We start from the raw sequence: 20,065 nt of genomic DNA, 5'->3' as shown, positions 1-20,065 counted from the left end.
ACACCCCCCGCACCCCCACCCTCGTTCTCCTACACTATCCTGGTGCCAACCTCAGCACTCCTCCCCTTCACAGAGGCCCAAGCTGCACCAGTGCTGGCTGAGGTCTACAAGCAAATATCAAGCATTTAAACAAAAACAAGCTAATAAGAAAATATGTATGTATGGAACTTTATGTTTGCATATTCGGCCAGCTCCTCTCCTCTGATAGAAATCCTGGCTCTGTGTACAAGACTTATTTAAAAGCTTTACTTTAGACAATCAATGTTATAATTAAAGAAGAAGAATCGCCTCTGTGTTTTAGCCCCAATCACAGCAGTGCAACAGATTCTAATCAGAGTTAATGGGAGCAAATTACGCTTGATTCCCCCTCTGTCTTATCCAGTCATTATACGCTGGCACAGAGATGAGCAGCCCTGAACGCACGAGGGTAGAAAGCCATTTTAATTTAACTCCATTTTAACTGACAGGATTTCCAAACAGGCCCTGAGCACGATGACTGCTGCACGCAGGCGCATGCAAAATGCCACACGGTGCAATTTGTGTGTTTATTGAGAGACGTCTCGCTGTGTGTTTGGCTGAATTATGCCTGGCCAGTTTCACATGCCTTATTGTTAACATTTTTATAGCGCTGGTCATGACAGGGCAGGGAATATTACAGCAATTTGCGTAAATATGAATTACCTTAGTGACATGTTAGCGGTAAGTGCTGAAGAGTCCCACAGTGTGCAGTATTGTCATTGTGTGCGCCTGCTTTGACGCTGCCTGCCTTTGATTCTGTGCTCCATTCATGAAAAAGCTTCTTAAGGCGCATACTGCTTATGAAAATGAAGCCTATTCGCACAAAAAAGGTACAAACACAAATACCTTCTTCTATGCTATACAAGACAAACACACAGCCATAGGCAGGATATGCAAATCTAGAGGTTGTGGCAGGGAGGGCTGATGAAATGTGAACTGAGCTGGAGCTGTCGGCCTCACTCTGACCATCTTGTTTCACATGATATTTGTGTTATTGTTCCAGGCTGATGCTTTCAGTATAAGGTAAAGGCTGTTCTTCACACCGGCGCCGGGTAAATGGTTGAAAACACGATAGTGAGAATGTATTTCCCAGTCAATACATATGGCATACATATGCAAACCCTCATATCAGATTGTCACTCAGTGCAGTGAACTATGTTGTGCTTTGTATCAGACTAATTCTTTCCCTGAGGAAAACAACAAATAATAATATTGAATTAGCTCCAAAAAAAAAAAACTTGGCAGGCAACGAACTACAAGAGCCAAGCGAACGTGTGACAACACGTTAATGTCTCTGATCTAACTTTAAAGTTGTCTATAATAGGTTGATGCATACTCATTATTATTTTGAATTTTAATGGTTATTAATGTAGAATTCAAAGATTTCTTGAATATTTTTCTTGAAACTTTTTCTATTTTTAATCTTTACTTGATTTTTTTGTCTGAGGCTGACTTTTTATCGACTTTACCTTTTTTAGGTTTTTAGCTTTAAACGCAGAGTAATTTGAAATGGTCATGATTGATTCTCAAACCATTTCTTTTGTTTCACAGCACGTGTACAACAGAAGCAGGCGTGTGCTGCTGTGGATGCTGACGTTTGGACCGTTGTTGGCAGCGTAACGCAGCGATGACGTCCAGCTCTAACAACCTGTTGCAGCTGAGGCGACTACAGCGATACCAGGTGAGGAAGAGCTGTGATTGGTCAGCATGAGATTGCATGAAAATATATATATATATATATAATATTTTCAGGTTCGGGACTGTTAGTGTTTCAGGGTTCAGGGGTCAGTTTCTTGTATTTTTCTCACTACAATGCTATTGTCAGTCTGAACACAGCCCAACACTTGAGGCACCACACCTCACTACACACAGAGCAGAGGACAGGTCTATCTCACAGCATCGTCTCCAGCAGGCTCTGGCAGGAAGCAGCGTGGTGAATTCATTATGCTGATGATGTCTGTCGGGATCTGCTCAGCGAGCAGCTACCTTACCACATGACCAAAGCTGTGATGTAGCCTTAAAAAGCTCTTTACATGAATGGCTGAATGTGTTTTACACACACACATGCACATGAGACACTGAGGGAATTCACAGCAACTCGACTCCGTCTGAACAAGCCCCATCAAACCATATGTGGTAAAAATGCAGTAAAAATACCATAAATATGAGTTATAGTTCACCGCTGTGTGAATTTAACTTTTTGATTTATAGAGAAAAAGATTTATTTTCCAATCTCTGCCCTCACTCATCAAAACTTACTCTGCATTTTTCATGCAATTTCCTGTTTAAAGTGTATATAATCTTTATAATAAATACAAAAACACAGGTTCATTATTTTGATCTAACCTGTAGTTTTGTAATTTAGCGGCATGTGAGGCGCCACATATGAGTTAAGAGTTATTTTCAGCTAATGTTCCACTTACTGTCTTTCAAACGACTTTTTAATTTCTAAAAATGAGTAAATTACGCAACAGAAGCGCTCGCAGTGCTGCAGACTCATGCGCTGTTCCTGCAAACCGAGACACTGATTAATTCGGGCGCTGATTTGATGAGTACAAAAGCTTTGCTGAATGCTCAATGCATCAGTTAGCAGGGGAACATTTGAAGTGGAGGAGCTGAGCGAGCGACCGTGTGTGTGTTTGAGTTTGTAAGTGTGTGTGTGGGTGAGTTTCACAAGTGAGTAAGCGGGTTTGACAAGGGATTTAGGTGTGTTTGTTGTATGTGATTTGTCCAATTCAAAAAAAAAAAAAAAAGGGAGAGAGAGGTGAGCGGTTTCAGAGAGAGTCCTGTAAAGTTGTCAAAATCTTTGGGAGCGAGCTTCATGGGAGAAACTCTGAAAACTTCTGCAGCGTTACCAGGCAACCAATCAAAAGCCAGTTTTATACCGAGTCATTGTGAAACTCCGTTTGAAGATCTGAGGGTGGAAAAGCTCGGTCTGCAGTAAAATTCTTCCCCTAATTAATGTTTTAATCAGTTTATTATTGTTGTGTTTCCCTTTTTAATTAATTCTGTGTTAACTTTTACAAATCTTTCATTTTATTCTGTATCAATGACACTTTGAAGCAGCTTTTCCAAACGTGCTAAACATAAAGTTTGTATTATGTTATTATTGTAACTTTTAATATTCATTTAAGTGATTTATCAATTGAGAATTCCAAGCATTCACTGGTTTCAGCTTGTGAGTTGTCTTTTAAAACCAAAACTACCCAGTGACAGCAGGTTTCGTGGGGACTGTGGCTTTGACCACATTTCAGGCCTAAATCCTGAATTCTGTTTTTCTTTTTGTGCTGTGCGGCTGTAAACAGATCTTTCTGAAACGTGAGCCGCCCGTGTACAAGGATAACAACAATAATGTCATTTGTTATTTGTCAGAAGACAAGCGAGATGATGAGACTGTCCAACAAATTTGAAACCTCCTCGTCTTTGCATCGAGTCGCTGTTGTTGGTCTCATCCATGTTTTTTTTGTTTGTTTTTTTTAAACCAGGCTGTGAGGTGCCAACACTGAACGATGACGAGGGTGCGCACACGCAGAGGATGTGGGACAAAACTAAAACCACACAAATTCAGATGTGACCATTCTGACAGCAGTCGCATAACCAGAGATCAGATATGAATCAGATCTAGGACCACATACGAGAGTGGCCCAGATGTGACGGTTCAGAAATCAGATCTGAGTCACCTGAAGGCAAAAAGGGAAAAAAAAAAAAAAACGGATTTGGGCCACTTCAGCATGCAATGTAAACGTAGCCTGTTTCTTTAGTAGGAAGTTTTATCTGCATAGTTAAATGCCAGTTGAGATAAGAGACTTTTTGTGAAATGGCTGAACTGACTCTTTAAGGAACAGCACTAAGACACAGTACCATAAGACTCAGCATCTTTAACTGTACATGCCCAAAACATGGATATTAGTCCTTTAAATGCTCAGAAAAGAAATCTACCATCTATCTATAATTAGGCAAACTGTGGGAAACTATCAACAGCAACTAATGGAACCTGTGGTCAGGCCGTTTTTCCAAATGTTGTAGTTTGTTTCTGAAAAACAAACACAACACTGTTGCGCCTGGCAGCTCAGAGAAGGCCCCTCACGTCATTTGAAAGAAATGTTTTGGCTGTTGGAAAACACGTTGGTCTCATTGGTTTTTTTAAAAATATGATTTTCAGTCATATCACAAGCTAAAAAAAGCACACATAACTACACAAACCCACACAGTCACATCCATATCTGGAAAAGGAAAAACAATACACAAAGAGACAAAAAGCAAGAAAAAAAAGGAGGGGAAGCAGTAAAGTCCAAAATAACAAGTTATCAAATTAGCAAATACGTCTCAGTTTGTCATTTAATTTTCCAAGACTATATATAAACACACATCTCATCTGGAATGTCTCAACAGAGCACTCTGCATAATGTTATTTAGATTTTTATAGACGACACAATAAATTGATTATGAAAGAAAAACATTTTAAATCCAGGAAAAAAGTGTTGTTAGTGTTTTCTTCAAAGACAGTTCAGCTACTGAAAAACTGAAACAAAGCTTAAAACTTTTTTTCTTTAAATTCATGGGAGTGTGTGTGTGTGTGTGTGTGTGTGTGTGTGTGTGTGTGTGTGTGTGTGTGTGTTGTGCACGAAAAGAGGTCTGTTTATCAAAGCATCACATTTCTGACTGAGCTGCAGCATTTTGCACTAGTTATCATACGAGCACAGCTTGGTCTTAGCAGGCACAAACAGCAGAGTGTGTGTGTGTGTGTGTGTGTGTGTGTGTGTGTGTGTGTGTGTGTGTGTGTTATCGCTCTGCTAAGACACTCACTCAGCACTCAGCTAGAAAGGAGTCACATGCAAGAAGAAGCAAGGCATGACAAGAGAGCTGTGAGGTCACTTCCCGTAGAGAGATGAAAAGAGGAAGAGGAGGAGGAGGAGGAGGAGGAAGCACACTGTACATGCAGCTCTGAGGCCTTAATGTTGGCACAGTGTTGATTTAGCCACTAGTGAGCCGGGCAGGCGAGTTAGTCAGAGGCACTGTTAGAGCTGCTTACCTTTTCTTAGGTAAATGTTATCTGAGAAACAAAACACAAACAAAAAGGAAACAAATAAAACAGGTAACTGTAACACAGGTGTGAGCACTCAAAAATACACTCGCTCTCTCTCTTTACCCCGCACTCGTATTCCAGCTGACTGAGCAACACACACACACACAAACACACACAGACACAAAAATGTGCATAAAATGATGCAAAGCCGTGAAATGAAGCAACAAAGGACTTTTTTTGGGCCGTGTTCGTAAACTGACGGTACGTTGCAGAAGCCTTATTAGAACTGTCTTCGTTGCATGAGTTGTGCTTCGGTTTGCATCATTAAACGCGCAGCAGTGTCAGCTGTCCATCTTTATTAAAAGAAAGAGAGAAGCATCCGGAGTGAGTGCTTTTCTGAGAGACACAGGAAGAGAGGGTTAATGTTGGTGGACGTCAGCGTTCAGTTACAGCATGTTTCACTCACTGAATCTTTTTATTTGACAATATGATCATTTCTTCATTATCTTCAGCTGCTATTTCTTTTTTCAACTGGAACTCTGAAACTTCTCATGACTGTTTTTTTTGTTTTGTTTTTTGTTTCTACATTTACTGACGTTGGGTGTAGCACTGAATGTATTTGCAAAGCAAAAATGCTTAAAATCCGCAGGTTCCAGCTTCTTAAATGGTTTTCTCCCTGGTTTTCTTACTCTTCTGTGATTCTAAAGTGAAAATCTTTGGGTTTTGGATCGTTAGTCAGACAAAAGAATATGTTAACTTGGACTATGGAAAATATTTTATGTAATTTTGTGGAGGATTTGAGAAAATTATTGACAGATTCATTGGCAGTAAAAATAATCACTTCCTGCAGTTATGTCACGTTTGGTGACTTGAAAAAAAAAAGCTTCTCAGCTGCAGATTTAATCCACTGAGATATGAATAAAGTAGCTTTTGAATTCAGACATTTATGAACCACCTGCTGCTGCTGCAAAAAAAGAAAAAGAATAAGCTGGTGAAAAGACCAACGCTGAGTGAAAAGGACATATGGAGCTGGTGTGAGGACGGGGACAACTGAGTCAGGTGGAAGCATATCCAGGTCGTCTCCACAACAACAGAGGCGCATGCTATCCATCAGCGGGGAAGTGTCGAGAAAAATAAATGGCCCGAGCGAGGCTGGGGAGGGTGAGTCATCTATCTGGGGGTGAGAGGGGCCGCTGCAGGTGGAAATGTCACCGCTGTAAAAGCTTTGGGAAAGTTGTGATAATGTGAGAGGGACGGCGGCTTGAAAAAGTTAAGGATGACGCTTTATTTTGAAAAGGTCGAGGTGAGGAGAAAAAAAGATCTTGGCTCTTAGAGGCTAAAGATGGTTGTTTTAGAAAAGAAAGGACCCGTCCTGCATTCAACCAGGCCGGGGTTACATGACACGGAGTGAAGGACGGGGAGGGTGTGATGTGACACACAGAAAAATGGCAGCTGAGCCGTCTCAACAGTCACAGCACTTGAAGGAAAACCTGTCTTTCCACTCAGTTTATTTAAAGTATTCTTTGGAAGGTGAAGATGGGAGGTGTTCGCGTGTGTGTGTGTGTGAGTGTGAGTGTGAGTGGGTGCATTATTGTCAGCTGACCTTTTGTGCTACTGTCTAATATCTTTAAATGTCCACTTTCATGCCAAATATTCCAGTTTTCAGTGTCAGGATGGAAAATCTTTTGAAAAAACTGTGTGTGATCGTAGCATGTTATGAGGCAAAGTTAAGGCTTATTATTTTCATCTTTTACAGAACTGTTTCTCTAAACATTTTTTCTTTTAGAATAAGATTTGAACTAATATTTAATCTCTAATATTTTATTCCTGATAAATGCATAGGGCATTCAAATAAAATCTCCCCCAAAAATACTGAAAAAATACAAATTTTAGCACAGTCACTTCACATCTAAAAGACACTGTTTACAGTAAACAAGTTCCTGTTTCTACAAGCACCACTCAGGAAATTGTCTTTTGCTTTTGTTTCTGTTGCTTACAGAAAGTGAAGAGAGAAATGGGGAAGAAATGCAAATTGAGCCGCAAATTATATGACAGAGTCTCTCAGACTTATTTAAAGAAGAACAATAAATGTTCCACACAGAGACTTTGAGCCATTTTTACCTAGATTCTGTTTTTTTTTTAGCAAAAAATAAATAAATATAAAAGCTGATAAATGTACAGAAGAAATGAGCCTTTACTAAAATACAGTAAAGTTCTGTATCCTCAACTGATATTTATTATTTCTATATTTTATTTCAGAAAACACAGTGTATTCTGATAACTTGCCAACACTGTGGTTTCATTATTATATTATATTATATTATATTATATTATATTACTTTATATTCCAGCGTGACTTTAAAGGAAAACTGAATGTTAACTCTGTCTCTGATAACCATCATTTTTTTATCCAAACCAAACCTGATGTGTTTTATGGGTTAATCTGTTCTGGTAATGATCAGGGCTTTTATTTACCTCAACTGTTAAAGTGTGCACTGCTCAGGGAGGAACCTCCGTCACATCAGGGATTTCATATGTTACTGATCAGGCTCAGATACATGTGTCTGTGTCAAAGTGTGTCTTCCTACCTTCAGGGGGCATGAGGGTCTTGTTGTTCTGGGCGCACCAGCCCACCGGATGCAGCTCGGCGGTCATGACATCACACCAGAAGTCGGCCTTGCGGTCCTCGCCGTAGCCACTGAAGCGCAGCAGCAGCAGCTGGCCACACGTGGTGATGATGGTGGCCACCCAGTACGTGTCCGGGCTGCTCTTATTGGCCACTTCCAGCTTCATACCGGGCTGGAAGCTGCTCTGCAGGCTGATCTCCACCTGGGAGGGACAGGGACGCAACAGCTCATCAAAGGTATATAATGACTAATGACTGTTTTTAAGATAACATTTTGCTCTGTAAGTTTATGATTGAAATCTGGAGAGTCATATCTAGACCACTATTTGAAGGTTGAGACTGAAATGAGTGCGCCCGAAATGGCAGGCCAAATGTGAACCAGGAAGGATGTTAATCAACAGATTGAGTAACAAGTTTAATATTTGCCTTTATTTTCTCTTTCAAACAGAGTTAGTTAAACTTGGCTCATGCTTCTTGCCCCGTTGGACTCTGTTCTACCGTTGGTTCTACGTCCCCATGTGGATCTCAGGACTGAATTTGGTGAGTAAAATAAGAAAATAATGATCTTAACTATGAAAATCTGACCTCAAGAGAAAACTTTCCTTGAATAAACTGTTGTGATCTGAGCTGCTTCAGACGTGGAACTAAAAGCTGGTGAACAGTAGAGCTGACAGATACCAGTTAAATAATATATTAAAATGTTTGTATATATAATAGGAAACAGATGCAAAGTGTAAAAGGGAACTCCACTAATTTTACATTTAAAGGTCAGCTTATTGGGAAGTAATACACAGCCTGTGAAAGCAGGTGTTAAATGTCTTCTGTGGCTCTGGAGGAGAAAGTAACACTGATCATGTCGTCGGGGTCGATTTGTTTTAGGCTTCAAATAAATAGGAGAAATTCTGTGTCACTAACATGGAGAGCGAAAGTCCACTTGGGCTGTGGGAAGTGTGGCGGGTACTCTGCTGACATTTCGTAGAGTAAACCAATTGAAACAATAGATCGATAAAGAAAATAATTGTTGTTTCAGCTGTAATTGCGACCGCAAATCCCACATGAGATATAATCACATATCAAAACATTTGAGTCAACAGAGTAGAGCCCGAACCAGGCAGGTGATTATTTTTGACAAACAAAAATAAACAAAACTGCTGTTTAATTTTTTATAATTAGAGTGCAAGTGTTAACAACCGCTAGGACCTGCTACCTACAGGTGAGATTTAAATAATCACCAAGCAGAATTAATGAAGCTGGAGACTTTTAGAGAACTGCCTAAAACCAGTCCTCCGTGCTGAACAACGGCCTTTCAGTTTGTCCTTGTGGACAGAAAGCGATAAATCTGAACGACAGTGAATGCAGCGCAGCATAATGCGTTTCCACCATAGCCACAGGCTTCCATACAATTCTTGAGAACACTACAAGCCCAACAGGATGTTCACATTCAGCACTCACACAAACGCACACACTCGCAAGTGAATGGAAAAAGCCAACATCTTAGAAATAAACACAATACAAATGGCCCCGTGACTTCCTGCTACAACAATGCAAACGTGCTGTATCACTCTGGTTGGCTTATGTAAGAGAGCTACGGGCAGCAAACACTGACTGTGTGTGTGTGTGTGTGTGTGTGTGTGTGTGTGTGTGTGTGTGTGTGTGTGTGGGCCCAAGAGAAATCACTGTTTCAATTTGTCCAGGCAGAGAGAAGGAGAGAGAGAAGGAGAGAGAAGGAGAGAGAGAGGGAGAGAGAGAGAGGGAGAGACGGTTGCACTTTACAGAATCACATTTTTCTGGGGAATTCATGGTCTGTTTCCCAGTGACTCAATCCACTTACCAACAAGGCAATTTAGCTCCCCGGGAGACCTCAGCCGCGCAAATCACAACAGTTTGTCGGACATCGGGACTCGCTCATAGAACCCACATATTCTAATCTTGCCCTTAATACATTCATCGCTCCAAGTGATGTAAGAACCTGAAACACTGACACACTCCTCCAACCAGCAGACACGTCTCCACCTTTGCACCCCCGTCCCGGCAGCAGCTGAGTGCTGCGAGCCTCATCGGGACAGACAGCTGCTCCGCTGGTCAAAGACAGAGTCAGCTGAGGTGGATAAAGACCTCACATCCTGGATCAGCTGCACTCGCCCATCTGGCCCTCCCCTGTGATGTAACACGTTAATGGAGGCAAAGCCTCGTAATTGTTTGGTGACAGGCTGAGGATTTTTGGGATCGCGAGTAAAACTGCATCAGGACTTGTCTGAATATTTTCTAATTAAGTGCTGATGCTTCACATTACAGAACAGGACATCACGGTGGTGCAGAATAACGGGACAATTAACCGAAACTGGATCCCGGGACAGATGCTGAAATGAACCTGACATTCAGATATTTCTCTCAGAGTAGAGACTGTGTGTAGATATGACGTTATACAACTGTTGTCACAAGTTGAGTAGTCAGTGTCAGTATTTTCTGTCTATGGCTGACTTTGACGTAAAATTGGTGGAGTGTCCCTTTAACAGAAACAGCTGTACAATCACTTTATTGAAAAAATAAATAAATACATAAATAAAATCAGGAAAGACTGAATCAAAGCTTAAATAAACAAGACTTTGAATCTTAGGTACAATTTCACCACTATCCTTTAATGTTTTCTGTATGTTTAGTGTGAAAAGTAGAAAAAAAACAGTAAACATCACATCTGGCCATTATGAATATATTTAAGCAACTTCAGCTTCGCCTTGGGAAGTAAATTCATTATCATTTTGGCACCACAGCAGCTCTGCTGGGCTTAGCATTTGGATGAAGAACAACAACATTTAACGGATTCAGTATTATTTTGGAAAATCCCCTTAATTCAGCCACCCACACGTCTTTTTTAACATGCAGCAGAAACTATCCGTTGAATTGAATCAGATAGTGAAAAAGGACGTTTTCACGTAAAAACAAATGGAAATATAGATTCTGATTTGCTCTTATAGGCGAGTGAGGTGGATCCACAGCAGCAGCAGCAGCAGCAGCAGCAGAAGAAGCAGCAGTGATTAAGCAGGTGAGTCTGACACGTTAAACAGGCTGCCCTTTCATGCCACCTCGACACTCTCCATAAAGCTTTACCGGTGTGTTTAACACCGTGTATTGCATCAAGCCTGATCGTACAGATGTGCTTGTCAATACATTTCCAACAAGTTTTAAGTTGTGCCTTGTTCCTTTTAAATCTGATGATTCAGTCTTCTAGAGAATTTAAGCTGTATGCCATTTCCTGACTCAGATATCCGAGATAAAGATCAGTAGAAGACACGTAACAGCCAGTAATCTGGCACTCTGCAAGACAAATTTGGTTTGATTCTGCAGAAAAAGCTCTGATTTTAAACACCTTGATGTTTACTGACTTTTCGCAATTTTATCAGGTTGTCATTCAACAAACTTCTAAAGAATAACTAAACACACATGGTAGTTTATTTTGACTTAGTGCCACGCGCAGTGTCCTGCTGCCCCAAATACTCACAAGAGAACAAAACAGTCCCAACAAAGCATTTCCTCCTGTTTGAGTAATATTTCCTAAAAACTACAGCTCCTAACTGATTTAGGAAATTGCTGCGCCTTTTTAAATAATGACTAAAGATTTACATGGACAAATAGGAAGAATAAATTGCCCCTACTGTGATCTATCCAAATATTATTATAATGTTTTCAACCTTAATGACCACACCTGCCTGAGAGAAAGGAAACAGAAAAGGTTGGGGATGATGATGAATGCTGAAATTAAAACGTGTGCCTCGGAAACCTTACCTATTAAATTCAACTCTGGAATTTCTGTCACTAAATAATTTTAAATGACCTTCCTCAAAAAAAAACAAAAAAACAAAAGCTTATTTGCATTCATTGTATTGTTTTCTTTTGTGCTTCAGTAATTGCCTACAACTGAGTTTACAAAAGCCAACAAAGGTTGTCTAACAACTTGTGCGTCATAAGGGAACAAAGCAAACGAGAGCGCTCTATTGAACAACATTAACGCTATGATACCAAGGCCCGGCTCTCTCCAATATGTTGTTAGAGGATTTCTGCATATGGTACTTATCTTAAGAGGCTGTATTTAAAGGATCACCCAGGGGATGGGATTTAAGTGCGAGGTGAAGATCATACGCAGTCACTCACATGTTTGAAGGTGGTGTGAGGGGCGGCGTTTGCCCCCGTCTCCTCCATGTACTCCTCCCAGTTAAAGTCTGCCTCCTCCTCCATGGAATCTGCATCTAAATAAACAAAATCTCCCGTCACTCATCACCAGTAAGGCAAACTGCCTTGGCTGCAGGCTAAAAATGCATTTCTCTCATGAGATAGCATGCAGGTAGCAATTAAATACACAGTCCTGATGTTTTGTAAATGTGGCTGATCTTGCCAAAACACAAAATTGATAGGTAATGATATGGAATATGTGTTTGTGTGCACAGCATGTTGCAAGTCGTCTTATGCAATTCCACTAATGTTTGTCCTGAAGGTGACAGTTGTTCAATTTGCCTCTGGGAGATTGATTCATTCAAGGTATTATATGTCAATTTTTTTTCCTCCATTGTGTTTCTGTGTGTGTGTGCGTGTTACTCTGTGTGTGTATGTATGTGTGCATGTGCGTGTTGCATCTCTGGAGACTCCTCAGTGTGAAGAGTGCGGGACTGAACCTGCTCTGTCTAATGAGAGGGAACGGTAGGAGGCTGATGTTTTGATGGAGCTTGTTTCGAGGAGAGTGTAGAGTCTGCTCGCTTCTTCTTCTTCTTCTCGTGAACATTTTGCTAACAGAGTTTAACCCTTAGCGCCCTGCTGACACGTTCTGTGTCAAAAACCTCACCCTTTCTCTTCAGTTAAACCTAAACACGCAGACGTTTGACACATGCTGCTGGAAAAGGACACAATTGACTTTTTCTCGGTGAGAGCAGCTGCGTTGGGGATAAATGTTCATGAATCTGTTCACAAATTGTCTATGAAAACATTTTTTTTCCAGTGATCTTGCATCAAAATCAATCAATCAATTCAAAAGTAATCAATTGACTGTTTTTCTATGACTACAGTGCAATCAGGGACTGCTGGTAGATACTTTTAATGGTGCAGATTCGCCAAAATTTAAACAAATATAGGTAAAAGCAGAGCTCCCTCAACACCTGTCCTAGTTCCATGCTAGATAATAACTGTAAATACTAAATACACATTGTCAGAGCATACTGTTTTTTACAGTGTACAAATAAAAAGATAATAATACTAATAGAAAATGATATAATACGTCATCAACTGGACTCCAAGTGTAGTTCCAAAACTATATATTATATAATTACATATTCGCCCCAATTGGAAAAACACATTACGTGGCATTGCGTCATTTCACACATATTGATCAGGGCCTGGAACAGATGCTGGATGTGTCATGCAGACAGAGGAATTACTGGAGGTGTAGCAGCGTAGTTCCAGAGACTTTCAGGAAAACTGCTGTGTGTGTGCTGCCCTTGACGCGCTCTTTTATCCATTCATAAAATGACGTTTGCATATAATGGCAATGGCAATAATGGCAATTAATTTATCCTAAAAATGACATTATATCCACCTAGTGCCTTTACCATAAGCCTTTAAATAAATGAAACCCGAGAAAAAGCAGCCCAGTGTAAAACCCGTACTGTAAACTTTAAAATCTACGAGAGACTGAACAGTCAGAATAACGTAATGAACAAACAGTGTTTTCTGTGACTCACAGACAAATAATAAACAGAGAGTATGATGAGGTTCCCAAATCTAAAAACACGTCTTTCCAGAATACTTCCATCGCCAGCAGCAGAGAGATTCCTCATATGCACTTTCATTCAGTCTACGTGTGCCATGCCAATCACTTGATCTAACGAGGGCGGGTTTTCTGCAACCGACCTGTCCACATTTAAGGTAAAGCTATAGGGCCTCACCTGTATTCACCGCTTCTTCTTTCCCATTGGTCGAAGTGTATGACTTGACCGTGGTAAGGGCCAATGGCTGCTCCTGAGTGCGAGACTGCATCCTCCACTTGTTGGTGAGCGTTGACTTTAGACCTGAGATGTTCCAGTTGTTCTTCACTGCATCTCTCACTTTCCTCAACTCCCCTGAAGCAGAAAAGATCAATTATTGTTAATGTTAATTAATGTTTTATCAAATACAGTCATCTGTTCTATCTTGTGTAGACTGTTCGGTCCGTGACAGTTCCCCCGATAGTAACTTTAAAACTTTCATCCAACAGTTCATAAAAGCTTTGAAGTTTGGTCCAATAAACAGCCACTATTTTGTAAGAATTTCCCTGGAAAAATCATCCGTCAGGACAGGAAATGATGCACTTTGCATTTCCAGTTTCTTTAGAATAAACAAAAGAAGAAGTGGGTGGTTTGCATGAACTGCGGCGGCATTTGTGGCTGAGCAGGCAAAAAGAAAAGAATGCCACCACCAGAAACTTTTAACTTCATCAACACAAGAACCAGGGAGAAGACAGCTGACCTCCGGAGCAGAGGCAAAGTGTATGAAAAGAAACAAAAGCAAAACCAAACAACTTGCAGATTTCAATACAAAACTAATTTTCAGCGTCATTAAATCCAAGTGAAAAGCCTGTTATTCTGTTAAATTGCAGAGCAGTCTGCGCCTCTTCAGCCTGGGCTCTGTAATATCTGCCAATGCATATTGTTTGCCTGCTGCATGTATTTGCATACCACAGCAAAACTCCATCAGATAACCAATCAGAGTCCAACAAAGTAGAAAAACTGGAATGACACGAGCAAGACAACAGGCCGATAAATGAGTGTGACTTGAAAATAATCATTCAGGGAACTGTGGAGGGAGAATACAGAGCTGCAGAGGAACATCACTGTAGCTTAATATGGAAGGAAAAAGAGGAAGTGTGACACCAAATATGTATTTGTGATATATACAAGAGGCAAGTTGTGCTATCTAGTTTTGGCTTGTAATCACCATGATATATTAAACACCATCAGTTTTACTAAAAGAGGTTATCAATTAAGTAGACTGATGTATTAATTTTCTAATATTTCTTTGTCAAAATGGGCCTTGAAGAAATGTCGGCAGCCTATTAATACAAACTCTTCCTGTATTAATGAAATTCCTTTTTGAAAATACTTTTTTTTCCCATGAAAACAAACAGGAAAAAAAAGTTGGGTATTTTTCTCACAAGTCAACACCTGATTGTGACTGATCAGGTTGTTTGTCTCATCTTTTCCCAGCTTGTAAAAACTCATAAGTTTTGTTTTTTCCCGACATTGTAACACTCTGCTCTGATTAATGACTGTGAAGCAAACATATGACTTGATCAATCAATCAATCACTTGCAGAGTTGAATCAAAAAAGATCCTGATGCTTATCATCTTGTTATTAATGCAGTTACAAGCTGAGACAAAACCAACAAATCCCCACATTGGAGAAGCTGTGATCAGAGAACTTTTCCTTGTAAAGGGCTTAAACAATGAATTAAATATCAGTATAGCTGCAGATTAATCTTCTATTGACTGACTAATCGTGTCACCTCTCGTAGAAATCACAGTATGTGTTACAGGTCTGAACCACTCGGCCACCAGACGCCCAAGCACATCTGTTTATTTACAAACAAAGCACATGTATAATCATTTATCACTTGATATCACATGTATATAACGGGCTTATTTCTCGGGTTTAAACCACTGAACTCAATAATTAACACAACAATATGTGAAAAATCATCATCCCCACAACAACAGGCCTTGTTTGTCACTTGCCTGGCAGTTGTCCTTGGTCATGCAGTCACATCACCAGTGACTCACTCACTGACTTCACCCACTTTCATCAACCTGGCAATTAACACTGAGGCACGCTGCTGTCACACAGCGATCCTCAATCAAGCCAAAACCAGCTCCAGATCAGGTTGTCACGCTCAACTTTGAAATCAATATCCAAACGAGCAGAAAATATCCTTAGTCTTAATTAAGTGACAGCAGACATGTACCCAGGCAGAAAAAAAGAAACCATAGGAAAAAAATAAAGGCGGGGGGGGGGGGGGGGGGGCACGTGAGAATCCAACAGTCCTCTGACGAACATAAAGCTATGTCCAAAAAAACCCTTGAAATCCTGAGAAAATGAAAGCACACAGAAACTGCTCCCGCTGCTGTTTGAGCTGAGTGTTATTTACAGAACTGTGAGGCTACAAAGGCTGTGACAGTCTCTCCAACCACTCCAGAGTATATGCATGTGTGTGTGTTTGTGTGTGCCACCCCCCACCACACACACCCCTGACGTCCCACAGTGGCTCCAGCATACATCCATTGCGTAAACAACAAGCTGAGCTAATTTGGCTCACATGATGCCGTTCGCTGCCCCTCTCCCCCCTCGCAGCCTATCAGTGTGTCTTGCCTAAGTGCCCTACAATCTTCAGCTGCATTGACACATCACTCTTGTCAACATGCAGTCCTCAACAGTGCTCATTAAAACTCATCAGCATGCACTCAAACACTCGTCTAAAATAGTATGAGGAGCAGTTCACAGCGGCTCTTGAACCTGGTCTTTCCCTAAAAATTCCCCTCGAGCGACTGTTTTTCCCCTCTCGCACTACAACTGTATTACACAGATAGATCTTCTGCATCTGCTTGTTCCAACACTGCTGTGCTAAAGCTCTGTAAAGATGCTATTTTATGGTCACATCAAGCAGAAATGAAGGTTGAAACCGTGAGTAAATTGATCAGTCGATTGATACAAAATGAATCGACAGTAAGTCGTTTATAAAGTAGTAAGTGATCAGTGATCAGTAAATGATGAAAACATTTGTCAAAAATATAATCAACAGATAAATAATAACTGAATGCATGAATGTCTTACATTCATGCATCCCTCATGGATATTCACCAAATTTTGTATTCTGGCTCTATAGTCCAGCACATTTGGATTTGAACTGAAACAATGACTGTGTGGTTGAAGTGCTGACTCCGAGCTTTAAATTTTGGGGTTTAAACAACCACATCAGATGAACAGCGTAGGAACTGTAGCCCTGTCATTGTCCTGCTGTGCTGTCCAGAAACTGGAGGCAATATGTATAAAAAAGAGCCAACTGATCCCACACTTATTACTCAGCACAGACGTGAACATCCTGAAAACTTTCAAACTGAAATTTGTTTCATTTCAAATCCAGTGTGCTGGAGTTCAGAGCCAAAAAAACAGGAAATGTGTCACTGAATACTTATGGACTGCATTGGTCATTTCCCCAAAATTCACCCTGACATATTTATGTTCTTAGTAAACTTTTGAAAGTTCATTGGAATCTAAACGGTCACATATTTTACTCTTTTATCATGTTAATATTGTTCCCAGAGGTCTTAAGGAATGCTCACATTTCATAGGCAAAGAGCTGAAGCACATTTATGTTCATATAAGCATCTAAAAAATGAGTTTTTCCCAATACTGGGAAAAGGTGGCTGTCTATTCATCTCAGTCTTTATCCCTGAGACAAGCCAACAGCGTTTGTTCTGGATGAATCTCACTGGTCTGCAGCGTCCCGCAGGAAACAGTCCAGATTGGGCACCGGGGGATTAAACTGGTCTGGGAGAGTTAATCTTAGACGCAGGACATTTGTGCCCCTGTGGTCTCAGATTGAGAGGAGGGGTTTTTTTTATTGATTACCCCCTGATGGGGCACTGGGCATCCACGTGTTGTCCTCCTGCCTTTCCCTAAACCCATCCATGCCAAAGATTTAATGGGGGATTTAGGAGATTAACTACCACTGCATGGGCTTGGGTTTTATTGCATTACTCCCTATTAGGTTCTCCTCTTTTAGACCCATCCAAGAGTTGTTTCCTCTTGGCAACGGGAGGCCTTGACATAACAATTTGTCCTCTGTTTCCTACAGTTTTTAACATAGATGTGCAGACAATGCAGCCTGTGTGTTCTATGCCCAATTACGACAATCTGCGATGCTCACTGAAATCAACTAACTGCAAAATGATGAAGGCAAACAGCAACAGCCCCTGGTGGACCACAAAAAACACAGAGGAGGAAAACAGTGCAGCAGCCAAGGGAAGGGAAGGGAAGGGAAGGGAAGGGTGGGGGGGGGGGGGGGGGGTCCCTCAGCCTGGAGCTTTCTTATTTCAACATCAATGACTGCAAACACCTTCCTGCAACACACACGCATATACACAACACTTTCCACACAACATGCTCACACTTTTTGTTTTCTAAAAACAGGAGAGGCCAAATCTGATATTTGCCTACATCCTCCCCTTATTCAAATACAGAGAGTTGGTTTGCCAACAGCAGAAAGAAAGAATAAAAGAAAGGAAGGAAGGAAAGAAAGAAGGGTCAACATTTCCTGTGGAGTGGCTGTTTCTGTTTCTTTCTGTTTATCTTGCCTTCCCTCTTTAATGGAGACATAAATGCACAATGTCTTATCAAAAGCAGCTAAATGATGAAAAATGACGGTTCTTGCAAAAGCAGCACAGTCCAAACCATCAATGATGTGCAGCAGGAGTCATATTGATCTTTATCAGGGGAGAAAATGGATCATATCTATTTTACTTTTGTGGTCACGTTTTCGTTTTTCCCTTAAAATGTGATATATATATATATTTTTGGCTCGTTTCCTTTATCTACGAGACTGCGCTCACCCATCCCCACTCGCAGCTCCACGGAAAAAAATATCTTTGAGAGCAACAATTTTTCTAAAAGCATGATTTATTCATACTGCACATGAACGTGTATCGTCGGCTCCATAACGTGCACTCTTTATTGTTTCTGCTCATTATGGTGACGGATTTAATCTGGACGAGGAATCCACGGGAATAATGCAAAGCTGTAAACCCCGGATTTGCAGACCGCCCGCAAAAAACGAAATAATAGAACAGATACGCGAGGTTTAACCCAATTATCTGCTTAATCATTGCAAATTTACCCGCAGAGAAACAATACACTTGGAAAGATGTCTCGCCGGACTGTCCAAACATCTACATATTAATCTAAGATTGCAAGCAAAAGGTGGAATCAAATCATCCTGCTGTCGGTTTTATTTGGAAAAACAATATTAATCTTAAAAAAAATGTGATCCAGAAACAGACGAATCGAATGAGCTACAGCATTTTTGATAAAAGTGAAAGAGGAAACGTAAAGTGCACATAAGGAAGATGAGGCAGTGAGGGGTGTAGCCGACCAGCAGGCTGGCTGGCACTCCGGTCATGTACTTTGCACACTCAAAACTGCAGCGGAAAAAAACTCCCACGGAGTTGCTAAATGCTCACTTTGAATTTAATTGATTAAACCTCGTGTATGTCCATCAAAAGAAACAGAACCGGGCGCGTTATCTGCCATCATTTTATTTTTTCCTCGTTCAAAGATTTTAAGGCACAGTTTTCCCCCACGAACACCATAACCCGCCATGTTGAAAGTGGTTTGACATTTTGGCAGTGTCCGGTATTTTCCGATGGCTTTTGCGCACCTAAGGGTGACGAAAAAAATCCCACATGACTCATCTGTGTGAAAGCGAATGACGGCAATCAGTCATTTCTAAGGTTAATCTGTAAAAACAACTTCGTGTTCACATCCAACAAACATTGCGCCGCGGTCTTTACACACAGCAATAAAACGCGTCAGAATAACGTTTCAGCTCAGACTCTGCCGGTTATTTGCTGCATATTATTTAAAAAAATTACGTTATTACAGTTAATTACATGATGCATGTGAACAGAAAGGAAAAACAACGCAATAAATGGTATTACCGAGAGTGCCACGAGACAGCGTCCTCTCCCCCGGTGAAAGCTGTTAATTACAGCGCGTGAGAGACACTTTGAACAACTTGGGCTCGTGAACGAACGCTCGCGACTATTTTTTCGTTTCTACAGAAACCGCCTCGGGAGGACTTCAGGGTTTTTAAAGCGGAGGAGGAGGAGAAAATAACTCTCCCTCTGTTTATTTCGTCGACATAACGAAAATAAGAAAACGCAGCTGCCACGGAAAAGCCTCCCGGGACCGCTGGAGCCGTCACCTGTCTTACCTGTCCAAGTTTTTTTGTCGCCTCTCCTTCTCGAGACCCCCTCTGTTTTTTTTTTTCCTCTCCTCGTTCGCGTGAGCCCGAGCAAAGCAACGCGAGCGACGTATTTCAGCTGCTGCTGCCCCCGTTCCAATATGGCATCTCCCATCTGCGCATGTCCAAAAACATCTACAGATATTTTCAAGCCAACTCCTTCATTGACCTTTTAGTGCAGTGGCAAAAAATGTTTCTTCATCCTGATAAAAAAAATAAATAAAAATAGGGAACTTAAGTTCAGTCGGCACCAAAACCAAACGCACCACGGCGGAAAACGTGTGTTACGCAACGAAACATTAGTTTTGTTCGCATTAAAGCTGATTCTGATGTAATGGTATTAACCTACAAATATCTACTT

General features: G+C 40.9%; 1 protein-coding gene across 3 annotated transcripts in view; it reads right to left on the bottom strand.

Moving 5' to 3' along the window:
- The window catches only part of sfmbt2 (Scm like with four mbt domains 2), a 39,337-nt gene extending 19,534 nt beyond the window's left edge, over nucleotides 1–19,803 (bottom strand). Inside the window, exons 1-5 of one of the 3 annotated variants that reach the window (XM_041030331.1) lie at nucleotides 19,675–19,803; nucleotides 13,601–13,774; nucleotides 11,820–11,914; nucleotides 7,633–7,873; nucleotides 5,051–5,071 (exon numbers count right to left, since the gene is read on the bottom strand). In XM_041030331.1, coding sequence (XP_040886265.1) covers nucleotides 5,051–5,071; nucleotides 7,633–7,873; nucleotides 11,820–11,914; nucleotides 13,601–13,691 — 448 coding nt within the window. In that variant the 5' untranslated portion in view covers nucleotides 13,692–13,774; nucleotides 19,675–19,803. Of the gene's footprint in view, nucleotides 1–5,050; nucleotides 5,072–7,632; nucleotides 7,874–11,819; nucleotides 11,915–13,600; nucleotides 13,775–19,399; nucleotides 19,422–19,674 lie in introns of those variants that run through there. The other 2 variants (XM_041030332.1, XM_041030333.1) reach the window with 2 other exon arrangements.
- Nucleotides 19,804–20,065: the final 262 nt, after the last annotated feature.

This window comes from Toxotes jaculatrix, chromosome 22, assembly GCF_017976425.1.
Source record: "Toxotes jaculatrix isolate fToxJac2 chromosome 22, fToxJac2.pri, whole genome shotgun sequence".
Classification (NCBI taxonomy): Eukaryota; Metazoa; Chordata; class Actinopteri; family Toxotidae; genus Toxotes; species Toxotes jaculatrix.
The sequence above is the reverse complement of the archived record's forward strand: the minus strand, read 5'-3'. Positions and strand labels throughout refer to the sequence as shown.